The sequence below is a fragment of the Camelina sativa genome, chromosome 18, assembly GCF_030686135.1.
Source record: "Camelina sativa cultivar CO46 ecotype springtype chromosome 18, ASM3068613v1".
NCBI classification, from domain to species: Eukaryota; Viridiplantae; Streptophyta; class Magnoliopsida; order Brassicales; family Brassicaceae; genus Camelina; species Camelina sativa.
In genome coordinates, this window is record NC_141897.1 from 15,341,219 (window position 1) to 15,355,032 (window position 13,814).

General features: G+C 34.3%; 1 protein-coding gene and 2 pseudogenes across 2 annotated transcripts; 1 reads left to right on the forward strand and 2 right to left on the reverse strand.

The window, feature by feature from the left end:
- Window positions 1-9,488: 9,488 nt before the first annotated feature.
- LOC104761233 (transcription factor LAF1-like) lies at window positions 9,489-11,078 on the forward strand. Its single transcript, XM_010484275.2, has 3 exons — window positions 9,489-9,818; window positions 9,924-10,053; window positions 10,233-11,078. Exons 1-3 carry the CDS (start codon window positions 9,683-9,685, stop codon window positions 10,783-10,785), a joined length of 819 nt encoding a protein of 272 aa, XP_010482577.1. The 5' UTR covers window positions 9,489-9,682; the 3' UTR covers window positions 10,786-11,078.
- A 19-nt stretch (window positions 11,079-11,097) lies between these two features.
- On the reverse strand, window positions 11,098-12,264 carry LOC104763396 (25.3 kDa vesicle transport protein SEC22-1-like; annotated as a pseudogene). The gene is made up of 4 exons (XR_015588490.1): window positions 12,064-12,264; window positions 11,611-11,900; window positions 11,450-11,520; window positions 11,098-11,322 (listed from the first exon to the last, which is right to left on the reverse strand). The product of XR_015588490.1 is annotated as a 25.3 kDa vesicle transport protein SEC22-1-like (transcript).
- A 363-nt stretch (window positions 12,265-12,627) lies between these two features.
- On the reverse strand, window positions 12,628-13,770 carry LOC104761234 (transmembrane ascorbate ferrireductase 1-like; annotated as a pseudogene).
- Window positions 13,771-13,814: the final 44 nt, after the last annotated feature.

The window sequence follows — 13,814 nt, forward strand, 5'->3', positions numbered from 1 at the left end:
ATTATTTAATAACTTTACTTACCAAAATTATCTATATTTAATCATTATCGTATAATATCTAATTTATTAGCAAATGGGTTTAAGATATTCGATTTTAGATTATTTTAAATTTATAAATACTGTTTCACAATATTAGTTTCTTTTGTTAATATTGTGATCTAAAAAAATTTAGCAATAAATTAAAAGTTTAAGTCAAAAATCAAATTATTCACTCCGAAACTGGAGGAGACTTCACAGCCGGGAACAGAACAGGCGGCGAGTCGATCTACGGGGCCAAGTTCGATGACCAGAATTTTGAGAGGAAGCACACGGGACCAGGAATCCTGTCGATGGCGAACGCCAGAGCCAACACCAAAGGATCTCAGTTCTTCATTTGCACCGTGAAGACCGATTGGCTCGATGGTAAGCATGTGGTGTTTCGGCAGGTTGTGGAAGGGTTAGACGTCGTCAAGGTCATCGAGAAGGTCGCCATCAAAGTAGGTGTTGTCGCCGATTGTGGTCAGCTCTCTTTAGGATCCATCATCTTAGATCTCTCTCCCCCTCTACATATATCATATGTCTTGGTGTCTTTGCGTTTGGCGTTGTCTTATTGCTCCGTAGTAGTCATAAGTTTGGTGTCATTCTCTTCTTCGTGGGAACGGAGAGATATTCATCTTTCCCCCCTACAGTTTGTTTGCTTGGTCACCTTACCATAATCCATAAATAATGAATGACCAACTACTACTCTTTTATCATATTCTCTCTAATGAGTAATGACTGCCTGCTTTTAATTTGCGTTATCTTGGCTTAACTGCTTATCCGTGGCCATGTTTTTTCTTATGTTCGTTTACTTATTGTTTTCTGCATTGTGTTTTTGTGTAGGATAAAATAAAGCATGAATCGAATACTGAAATTAAAAGCACCAAATGAGTTTTCATCTTAATCAATTCTTCTAATATTTTTATTTTATTTTATTTACTACATATATTTCTGAAATTCTAGATTTTTGATTAAATAATTATTCTTGTGAAATGTTACTGTATTTTTGTTTGGCAGCTTAATTATAAAAGATCATTCATATTAATTAGTTCATACCAAGTGAGTTTGTACATTTTAAAAAATACAAATTAAACATTAGTTATATAAGAAGTTAATCTATAAAACAATTTATATATATATATATATATATAAATTAGCCCCAGGGTGTACTGCGGATTAATCTATATATACATTTTTGGATACATTTAGCAAATAAATCATGGAGTTACAACATATTTACAAGCATGCCATTAGTATTAATTATTAATTTGTTTTTATTTAATTAATTAATATTAAGTTTTGATTTTTGGAAACAAGATTTCCTACCCTCATAAAATTTCCAAAACAATCGGAATCACTCCCTTTAACATTAAGTATTAAGTTTATAATTACTTTAATAAATATTAAGTTTCCAATTTTACAAAACAACATTTTCTCAATACATACATTTCCTAAACAATCGGCCTAATCAATAAACGACAATGTTTTTAAAACCGGACCGGAAGGTAAACCGGAAGTCTTTCGGGTTGCTGGGTCAATTAGTCGGACTGGTTGAACCACGAGTCAATTAGTCGGACCGGTTGAACCACAGGTCAATTAGTCGGACCGGTTGAACCACATGTCAATTAGTTTATTGGTTTTTTATATTTTATGACTATAACATCTATTTTTCTATAAATATATGAACAAAATCTACATAGTTAATTATTAGCGGTCGATATAACATTCCTACTTTTAGTACACGTAGAATTCTATACTACTAACAAAATACTTTATAAAAAAATAGTCTCGCGGTGTACCGCGGGTGAATATCTAGTTCTATAGGGAATTTAAAATCAATTCAAAATGGTTAACATTGTTTTTCTTCTCATGAAAGGGTATCCGTATTTGGAAGTACATTTGGTAAAGTAACATTTATTTGTAAAATTTACATAATTGAACTCTTTTCATTTAAATAAATATCAAAACTTAAAGTTATTATTTGTAATATCCAAAAACATACTTAAAAACAATTCTAAGTGAAATTAGTGTCCATAGTTTAAATATTCTAGATATTGTTAAATTGCTATAAAAAAAAAGTTTTTGCGAATCATACTATGGAGCAGGTTAGATTTTACATAAATATGAGTTATATAATTTTTTACGCATTAATCTGGTAAAATACACAAAATATTTTGGTTTAATATCACATGAGTTACCCCAATCTTAACCGGTACCAAAGACAAGAAATACAATCTATCTAAAATTATATATAGAATAAAAGTATTATATCAAAACATATTAAAATAAACACAAAAATATAACATATATTTTTCTTAATAATTATTACAAAATTTGTTAACATAGTTCACTTTTATATCTAGTTTTAGTTTTATATCTTAATTATTTTCATTTTTTCTTTCGAAGTTAAAAACTGCTCTCAATTTTTAAGATTCATTTTCCCGAATATGAGAATTTATTGAGCCAAAATTTAGTGGTGAAGATTTTGCCAATTAATCAAAATCACGAAGCCAAGTTACTACCAACCTCTAAACTATATATAAAAAAAAATTAAATCTAATCTATTCACCATTACAAGTTTACATATAATAATATATGCACTACAAATGACAATGACAAAAGAGATAGTCGAGCCTGTCCCTACGCTCTAGTTGGAGTTCGCCCTAGTTTAAACTCTCTCCCTGGCACAAAAGTCGAGATAGCCGTTCATCCCCAAGATGAGTCTTTTTCGGCGACAATTCTCAGACTCTACCTACTATTAAACGGCGTTCTTCATATATCTTTTTGGACCCACTCGTCCGAAGATCTTGCCTCGCATTCCGTCGGCCTCTAGTCGCCGGCGAGATCTTTCTTCTTTACTTCCACCATGGTTTATGGTGAGATCTTCCCCATTCCTTCTCTCTCTTTCTGCCACCACTCGCAGCGCTGGCGAGCAAATCAGCCAAATCTTCTTATTCAACTTTGTCACTATCAAGTGAAGAACATTTTGCGGAGTTCTCTCCACACACTGGTTCCACCAGAGTCACCGGAGCCGCCGCACATACCTTACTCATCTCCTTCTCTCGTGTTGCTCATCACTCTCTCCTCATGTCCATAAAGCAGTTTCTGCTTTTTTGACCACGGGTTATGCTTGGAGTTGACGGATGTTGTAGCCAAAATTCCCTCACTTGAGTTCTCGCAGCATGGTAAATCTAGATCTGCTCCCGTTGAACGCCGTCAACGGCTACTCCTTCGTAGTAGAGGAGATCCGCCTCCCTTCACTGGTCTCTGCTCAGCGGGTTTCTCCCGTTATCTCAGTTTCGGCGAGATCCTCTTGACACTTCCCCTAAACCTAGCCGTCTGTTCTTTTCTCACTCACACCACTTACGGCTTTGCTTTATGGTGGACCTTGACCTGGGCCAGATTGTCATGTGGTCTAGTCCGTTATTCAATCACTTCCTCCCATGTGGAGAGATTGCTCCTTTCATGTAAAAGGGAAAGAGCACGAATCATCTTAGTGGTTAAGATGTATTGTTTTAACTTGCTAGATTTGATGCTTTTATCAAAAGTTAAGCATAAAAAGTTATATCTGCAAATTGTGCAAGTGTATCGTTGCAGCTACAATGTACAACTCTTATTCCGTAAGGGTCTTTTTGTAGCTTTATTCCTATATATCTCATTTTCCTCCTCATGTGTTAGATCACTTACACTTAGTCCTTCTTTTTTGGAGATATTGTTCTCATCAAAATCCTCCATTATGGAGAGAATCATGGTATCTTTATTCTTACTTATTATTGCTGTTAAAAACTTCACCACAACCATACATGCGAGAACGCATATTGGCGGTACGAACACACTTAGAAAGATGGTATTTGTAGTGTCGTACTCTGAGCCCCTTGTATCCTCCTGTGAGGAAAGAGTTTCTTTTAAATTCCTCTTTGTTGAGCAAAGAGAGACCCTTTTGATGTATATCCCTCAACTGCGAGGTGTGTGTCTTCTCATATCAATTTCAATGGGAGAAAACATGTTTTTCCGTCATTGATGTCTATCTCAATGGGAATGGATACGCTTGTGTATCATTGTACACCAGCCATACGCAAGGGCTTTATCTCTCTACGAAGCTTATTGCCTTGCTCGGGACCGTGGTTGGCAATCGTATGGCTTTGGGTTTCTCTTCTATTTGCAGACTATGGTTCTGGGACTGCGAGATGTATTTCTCGTCCTTCTTGCGACCTCCCTTTTCAGGGAATGGGTGTTTCGACACTTCAGGCGCAATATTAGAAGCGTAAACCTGCTAGGAATCTTATGAATCCTATGCGGCAATGTTTATCGTCGGAGTTATCAGTCTGGCAACAGATCACACTCCCCATCTTTGGATGGCCTACTAGCATAGTAGAGCTCTTTATCTTTTGGGTCTTTAATCCCTTTGTTTTAGCTTTTAAGCCTAGTTATGTTTCTTTCTGTTTTATTTCATGGTTTGTTGTATCATGTGTTGTAAACAACATACCATGGTCAAGTCTCCTCTTGTGTAAGTTTACTGGTATGCGTTCGACTCCCCTTAGAGGAGAGTTTGTAAACCTGTAACTTATCTAAAGGAGTGTTTGTCGACAACAAAAAAAAAAAAAAATGACAATGACAATGACAACTCTTTTCCATTAGCTAGAGTTTTTGAGATACAACTTGGGTTGTCAAGGGATATGAGAAGGGTTATAATAAAAGATGATATCATTATTTTATATTTTATATTAGATATATATATAATCAGTAAAAGAATATGCACATGAAGTGTACAAATAGATGGTATATAGGAGACTTTTAATTGCTTTAGAAAATAAAAAGATATATAAGCGAGTTCATATATTGAATTGGAAAATGATTTTCGGAATCTAAAAAATATTATTCGTTTTGGTGAAAACATTTCCGAGTTCCAAGTTGATGATTAGTTCTAACATTGTGAATATTGACTATACAATCTGTAGGATTTAGAGCATAGGGAATGCTCTTATTTTCAAGTAATATTTCTCATTCGTTTTCCAAGATTTATTTTATATAAATAGGACAAAGCTTTTGCACTCTCAGTATATCTTTTTTCATTTACTAGAAATGTTGCTAACAAGGATGAAGAAAAACAATAGATGTATTTTATACATGTTAGTTCTCAGATGTTTAATCTTAATAATTGTTTTATCTTAATGTCTAGAACATCCCTCAAGACTTGGCTGAATCAATTCATCTAATTACTAAAAGCCTGATGGAAGAAAGAACTTATTTTTTTTTATTGATCTAGCAATTTGTTCTTGTTTTTCTTAGTTATTTGTTGTTTTCAGACTATGCCATAGAAAGGACAAAACGCAATAGTCCAATAGACAAAAAAAAACATAGTAAAAAATCTAAAGTTATAGAAAATCTGGAGTTCACATTCCTTCTATTTATTTATAAAATTGTTGTTTGCACTCTAAGAATATATTTTTTTTAAAAAATTGAGAGAGTTGTTGGTCGATCTCAATTTCTGAAAATATCGGCGAAGCATGTTTCCTCCACAGAATCAATATAAAATTTACCCTCTAGATTATAAAGAAGTATTTGATTTCGTAAGTTCAGACAACAAGAAAACTTGAATGATTGTGTGGAAGTAATTTACCCTCTATAATCAACAAATTTTATAGTGCATAAAAAAAGTTGAATGATTGTGTGGAAGTAAAAACTTGTTCCCATAGCATTTTAAGTGATATAAGACCTCTGCTTGTATTGAATGATGTGAATTTTTTATATGTATAACAATTTTCTAACTACAATGTAACATGTTTATGGAGTTTGCAATTCCCTATAACCAATCAGCCAATCTCTTTCCTTTGTGGGGTGAAGAAATCATTTTTGAACAATGCAATGTGCCAATATTATATATATGTAAAATAAGATATTTTTCCTTTAGAATTATGTAATAATGTTGTTGTCAAAAAAAAAAAATTATGTACTATATTAATGTTTTGATGCAAAATAAAACTTTTTTTGTTTTAAATTATGTAAATATATTTTGATGCAAAATAAAACCGGCCTAAAGGTTTATTGGGAAAAGTGGCCATACAAAACTTTGCCACATGCCCATGAAAGTGGACCAGTCCATATAAGAGTGTGACAGTCAGTAAAACATAATATAAGACCATCATATCTTTTTTTTTTCAAACCCTTTGCTTCATTCATTCAAGATATAAAAACGCTACAAGTACAGAGAAGGAGCAAGAGCCAAAGTTTGAAACAATATAGAAACAATACAAAAGGCATTCTCCAATGCCAAAAGGTGATAAAAGAGATCATCGATTGTAGAATCCAAGAGAGCTATGAACCAAAAGCTTGGAAGTCTAATGGCACATGTGAGATCATGGTACAACGGCAGGACATCTTCGAGAGCTTCAAAGGACAGTTGAGTGGTCACGGTCATCTGACATTGTGACGTTGAAAAAAGAGTCAATGCATCGATATCCACCAGGCCGATAGGAACCCACAGTAATAAGACAACAAAGATTCTGAGGACTATGTTGATGTAGTCGGTTAAGGGTTGCTTTGATACCCAAAGCAAAATGGTTGAATCACTTCGGGAAGACGCAATAGACATTGTTTGGTATGGGATTGTGATGGGGATGGTTGGGAGACGATGCTTGAAATCATCAGGTGACTAGCTTAACTGGTATTCGTCATTGAACGGAAGGCGTTCAAGATCAAGAGTACCACGTTTGCTAGAGCAGTTCAAGGAACAAAGACCATATATAAGTATATTTTGTAAACCAAACCTCAAAATCCTAAAAGTAGCTAAAGCCAGGTTCCGAGTAAGATATATGACTAACCAAGGCAGCACTATTATTACCTTACTCCAATGGAGTCTTCAACCATTGAGTAGAGAAAGGCGATACAGAAATTGGTGATGGTTAGGCATGGATGATGAAGAACTGGACTTGGGCTTGCTAATTACACCAACCTAAAAAGAATAAATGGATTTGGATCGTTTTTGCGCTAATGGGCCTAATTTGAGACCTAGGTCCACTAGAGAAAACCCTAGGTTTCCAAGAAGAAGCCGCAATGGATGGTGAGACTATCGGCCGCCCGAGACTTGTGGAGAGATCTGCGATGCAGGGGGTTTCTCCAATGAGTGAGAGATCAGTGGGAACCTGTAATGGTCGTGGCAAGAGTCGTCATTGGTGACTAGGTCCACTGGGGAAAATCCTACCTTCAGGACCGATTGTCGAGATGGGGAGAAGCTGTGACGACTGTCCAAGGATGGCACAGAGTTTTGCAATGCAAGGAGCATCTCCGGTGAGTGAAAGATCGGTAAGAGCAGCCGCTGGTCTTTGATTTGACGATGAAATCTAGGTCCACTGGGGAAAATCCTAGTTTCACAAAAGATTGCCAAAGTGAGAGTTGGGCAATAAGGTTTCCCGAGATTTGTGAAGAGAGTCTCTTCGGTAAATGATAGATCGGCGGGATGGTCTTGGTTTAGATCGGAGATAAACTTTATTGGGGTTTGAAAAGGGTTAAAAAGGGGGAAAATGGGGAAATTACTTGAAAAAGATCAAACTAAAAAAATCAAAGTTTGTTGAGCAAAAACCTTACCGGCGCCGGAAAGCTTGATTGGGAATAGATCCCGACGTTGGCGAGCATAAACCTTACCGGCACCGAAAAACTTGGTTGGAAAGGTTTCCTCGATAGTCGTGTCTAAAAGAAAAAAATATTTTCTTAAATAAAAACATTCATCATCATATCACTTGTGGCTTCAAAAACTAAATTAATAAAACAGAAACGTATTTTTTTTTGTAAACGCTGATTATATTAGAAAAAAAATGGAAAGAATTTAAAATGTAGAGCCAAACCAAGCTAATATCCAAAACCGACCACCACTCACTCACACAATGAGAACCAGAGCAACTAAACCAAAGACTTTATCTTCGTCCAATGTACTTTAAAATTCAAAATATTACTAAATAAAGTTTATTTTTAACAATACCAATACTATTCTTTTTCAAAAATACTAACACTAATAATTTAGTCTAAAAATATCACAAACACTAAAAATAAAATTAATGATTTATAATTTAGTATTTTGGACTTAGAGTTTATTTTTAGGGTTTATGATTTAGTTTTGAAGGTTTAAAGTTTAGTTTGATGATTTAGTTTTAGAGTTTATGATTTATATTTTAGGCTTTATGATATAGTTTTAAAGGTTTAAATTTTAGTTTTTGTTTTGTGTTATTTTAGGAAAAAAAATATCTTGTAGCGGTATTTTTGAGAAAGAGAAAAACTTGTGATGACATTTTTAAAACAAAACTTGTGATAACATTTTTGAAATAAAACTTGTTCTAATGGTATTTTTGAGAATGTCTTTAATATATACTTAAGAATCAGAACATATATATTGGAGGCATTTCAAAATGAAAAGCCAGCATACCCATTTGGTGGCTACATATTGGAAATGCAAAATATTCCCTTTCTTAAATGTACACTTCTATTATCAATAAAATCCAAAAAAAAAAACAATGTTACAAAAATGTGTAGCAAATAGGAGGAAAGTGTTGACTCACCTACCAATATTAATTACATAAATATCCTAACAAATAAAACTTTTATATTGATAGTAGTTTATTATATGGTTTTGATTAAATACATACATATTGCCAAGTTTGGTTTATGGAAAATCCAATTTGTCCGCTCGCTTCTGATTAGCTTAGCAAAGATACACCTTTGCAAAGATTGGATGATTCTTTAAATTCTTTAATTTTTATAATCATTGATTCGTACCAGACTACCAGACAAAGATTGTTTTGTCAACGTTAAGTTTTGCCCTCAAGAGAACATTTTACTCATTTATATGATTTGCTCAAGTTACATCATTTGCGCTTTTACTTGAAAAACCAAAGTCTTGATCTTTTTACTTTAATACGCATCCGGAACCAAAGTACTTAAGTCAATTTTTGACACAAACTTGTTTGACATTGATAGTGATATTTTGAGTTTACTTTTGTGTAAAGAGATGGAGACAAGTGATATATATCCACTTGAGTTAAATCATAGATAACATTGTGATTAATACTAACATCGATCTTATCATCGTAACAAAAGTTTCCTTGTGAGTTGTGATTCACAGTTTCGTCAAAATCTCTATATTTTATTAGGCGTTATAGACTTTTTTCATAGAGAGTTAAGAAGAAAAGAACAAAAGATATCTGAAAGCAAAAAACAATTAAAGGTTCCTTCTTCTCTCTAATTTGTCATCAATTAATGTATAGTTTAGTTTAAACCAAGTGACTTGGGTTTACAACTAATCTTTGCTTACATATTCCACCAGACTTTTATCCTGGCTCCATCCTAGCTACCTCCTAATACTTAATTACACATATGCACTAATCACAAATACACAGATAAAACACGTGTATACATGCAATTTCTTTTGAGTCATATGTGCTTTATTATATACTACGCAGCCCCATTTGTGGCTAATTCCTAAAAGTCTCTAGATTATGGCTTTTATGCGTTTGCGTTTATAATAAATGGTCTCTCTATCTATGCATAATTGTCTATGCTAATATATACTTCTCTCTGTCTGTCTCTGTCTCTTTCTCTCTCTCATTCATCATTTACACAAATTATCTCTTAATTAAGAAGACTTGAGGGAGAAAGAAAGAAGGATACGTGGAAGATGATGACCAAATCTGGAGAGAGACCAAAACAAAGACAGAGGAAAGGGTTATGGTCACCTGAAGAAGACCAGAAGCTCAAGAACTTCATCATCTCTCATGGTCATGCTTGCTGGACCACTGTTCCCATCCTAGCTGGTTTTTTTTCTTTTACTTTATTCTCTCTCAAATCCGTTATTAGACTCTCAATTCGCATCATTATTGTTAGTCTCATTCTTCAACTAACTGTCATTATTCTGCCAGGATTGCAAAGGAATGGGAAAAGCTGCCGATTAAGGTGGATTAATTACCTAAGACCAGGGCTAAAGAGAGGAACGTTTAGTGCAGAAGAAGAAGAGATCATATTGACTTTACATTCTTCCTTGGGTAACAAGTAAGTAAACCCTTTTTTGTCGTCTATAACTCACCCACATACTTCCCGGATTATAAGCCGGGTTGTAATGTAACACAAAGGTGCTCAACTTCAAGTGTCGGTCCTAACTCCTAAGTGAAAAACTTTTCCTTTTAGTAGATTCTTCCTTAAGTTGATATTATGATTTTGGATTTGGTTAGGTGGTCAAGGATTGCTAAATACTTACCGGGAAGAACAGACAACGAGATAAAGAACTATTGGCACTCTTATCTGAAGAAGAGATGGCTCAAATCTCAACCACAACTCAAAACTCAAAGATCAAACCTCACAGAGTCTGCTTCTTCACTTGTTTCTTGCGGGAAAATAAACCTGCAGGAAACTGAAACCCTAGATCACGTGATCTCCTTCGAGAAATTAGCAGAGAAACCATCTTCATCACCACCACAACCACAATTAAGCAACACAAACATGATGAACAACGGTAAATACTTGCCCAAGCTGTTCTTCTCCGAGTGGATCAGTTCTTCAAATCCGCACATCGACTACTCCTCTGCTCTTACAAATTCTAAGCACAGTAGTCAAACTCAAGATCAAATCGATGACGAAGAAGTAATGATGATCAACAACAACAACAACTACTCTTCACTTGAGGATGTCATGCTCCGTACAGAGTTCTTACAGCCTGATCATGAGTATGCAAATTATTATTCTTCTGGAGATTTCTTCATCACCAACGACCCAAATTACGTTTAAATGAAGACTTAATCAAGAAAAGTGAATCGCAAGAGAAACATAAACAACTTACTTGCGTTACAAGTTACGAAAAATGTTCTGATTTTTTTAGATCAAACATGAACAAAGTATACTTTTTCAATGGAAAGCTTGGATCTTTTATTTCAAATTGGTTTTAGTTATTTATTAAATTTTCAAGAAAATCTGTATATACAAATAGAAAAATTATTTGTACGTGAAGTGTATTTTATATTTGGTTCATGTCTCTGTCATTGTCTGTCTTCTTGTTCCTCCATACAGTTTACTATTGTCGTAGACTACTCTTAAACAACATTTCAAAGTCAAATTATTTTAACAAGTAACCATTTGAATTTTATAACAAATTATGTGAGGATGTTTCGTATATACACTCTTCTTCTTCTTTTGAATTTTAAAAATATTACTTGATTATATCATTGTTGAAATTAAATAATCATCTGTCATAATCAATCTTGCTTTGAAAAGAACAAGAATAACGAAAATAATGATCGTCACTGGTGTCCATTTTAACGCAATATCCTGCAAAATTTGTAATAACATAAAGTACAAACATTAACTATAACCAAGACCAAAAATTCAATTGAAAAGTGTGAAACATTATTAGTCATAATTTGATGAACCATGTCTAGCTTTTTATTTCAAATACCTGAAGACATTGTGAGTGCCAAATGGTTGAAACAGACGTTCGTGCATCCAAAGACGTTATTTCAGATGTTTCTTGCAATACAATACAAAAAACAAAAAAGAGGATTAACAAAAATTACGTTAGTTTAAGGTAAAAAAAAAAGACGATCAAGAACAAAGTACCTAAAAGTTGTCGTATTTGTATTATATCATTCATATGCTCAGTGACTACATGGAGTTCTTGTTCCCGCAAAGCATTCAGCTTCGATAGATTAGCCTGTGTTCTCGTGTCCATATATTGCTTCCTTATTCTCCCTATGATCTTACCGAAGCTATAGGGTTTTGAGAATGTCTTGATCAGTTCTGTCTCGTCGAGCTTATCAAGTTCTTTTTGCAGATAATGAAACAATAGCTTTCTTGGGTACGATGAATCCGAGAGCACGATGTAACATATCTTCTTCTCCACCAAGAAGCTTCACCGTTTCAAAACTTGAGAGATTAATAATGAGTAAATAAATAGAAAGACAAAAAAAAAACAGAGGATATGCCAAAAATTTAGTATTCCAATAAAGACCTAAAATTCCTAATAATAAACCAAAATCTCCATTTGTTTTGGCAGATATGCTCTTCAAACACTTGAAAGAATGATGATCGAGCAATATGGTCATCTTTGGATGTAACAATGAGCCTTTGGAGATTTGTGTAAGATGGAATTCGGCTTGTTGCTTGTACATCAAGAAACTAAAATGTTGTCTTGTTGGTTTACATAGGGTTGATCTTGTGCAAGAGGTAGTCCATCTTCAACCCTACCAACTATTGTTAGCTTCACCATTATTGTTTCTTGATTTATTCAGAAAATAGATCAATCTTATGTTAATAAGGCATATATAAACAACGATAGGGGGAAGAAAGATTGAAGATGAAGATATTTCATTTGGGTATGCAAAGAAACATAGCGTGGTGGTGGGAAGTTAATGAACGAAGACTTTGGAGGCGATTGGAAATAAAGAAGTAAAGATTTGGGATATCTTGTTCATAAAGACAACTTTAGGGAAGGGAAAAGCATATTAGTTTTCCTTGTGTAATTGCAAAGTGCAAATCTTTAATACAAATTTTGGTTCAAACCTTTCACGTATGAAACGACAACATTATGTGATAAACAATTTATGGAAGTAGAGACTTGTAAGGGAAAAAGAGAGGTCAGATAGCTGAGTAGGTATTGTTATATTCATCAGAGGAAGGAGCAGGCTTGGCAGAAACAGTGAGTATCACAAAAGTACCAAAGAGAATTGTGACAATAGCCATGAAATTGACTAGAAACGCTTCTGATCCAAATTTGTCAAGCCCTGAATTTTCCATGAAAGTGAGTTTCTCAAGAAACCCTAAAGCCGAGTTTCCAACGGCAAGAACATAAACAAAAGAGGCCGAGAAACGCGTGCCATGGAAGCAAGTTGCTTCTAAGAGTTGATGATCCTCTTGGGAAGAAGAAGACTATAAAGCTATAATGCCACTGCAAGGTAAACAAAAAGAAGCCTTTTCTATCAACAACTTCGATTGTAAAGATATATTTTCATGAATTAATGAATTATTTTACCTGGAAGGCATAAAGAACAATGACTCCAATACCAATCCAAGAATGGAGGCTGTAGAGATTTGGGATGTGTGACTTGTTATGGTTCTTGAAAGCAGCACATATCCCCCAAATTCCGAGACTCAGAGCAATAGCGTGGAGAACAAGGTGGATCTTTTTCTTCTTTTGTTTCTCAATTCGAAGCCATTTGTAACTTATAATTGCTTAGTAAATTTGAAAGAAAAAAAAAACGTTCACAATTTAGACTGCATAAAGTAAAAATATCATCTTTTTTTGGTATATCAGTTTTATTATTGTCTTGTTACTTTCGCCTCCCAGAATTATTAAGCCGATGAGCATCAAAACAGGATGAAGCTATATAAAAAGATAAATAAACATAAATTCAGAAAAAAATAACTTGCAAATGAAGAAACTGACTTAGGCCTACTGATTAAGCTTAAGCTCAAGCATCACAACAAAAAAAAACACAGATCTTAAACAATAATGAGAAATAAAAGAGATTACTATCTAATTAATTGGCTAAGAATATACAAAATCCAAAACTGGTCAACGTAGATGTGAGACACATAACGAATAAACAGAGAGATGTAAAGAGAAGAGTTGACATTAAAGATGAGGTTCTTGTTCGTAGACTCCCATGCAAATCCACCTCTATAACTTATTGACCAATAAAGAACCATCAACGATGCGACTAAGGCGAGTGTGTGTGCCACAAACGCCACCATCCTTGCGTTTATTTTGACCGCCATGTGTTTGTCTTCTTCTTCGATTGTTCAATAAATTTGGAACCAAAAGC

Coding starts and splice junctions, on each gene's coding strand:
- LOC104761233 (XM_010484275.2), top strand. CDS start 9,683: ATGATGACCAAATCTGGAGAGAGACCAAAACAAAGACAGAGGAAAGGG. Junction 9,819..9,923: donor CACTGTTCCCATCCTAGCTG/GTTTTTTTTCTT, acceptor TTATTCTGCCAG/GATTGCAAAGGAATGGGAAA. Junction 10,054..10,232: donor CATTCTTCCTTGGGTAACAA/GTAAGTAAACCC, acceptor GGATTTGGTTAG/GTGGTCAAGGATTGCTAAAT.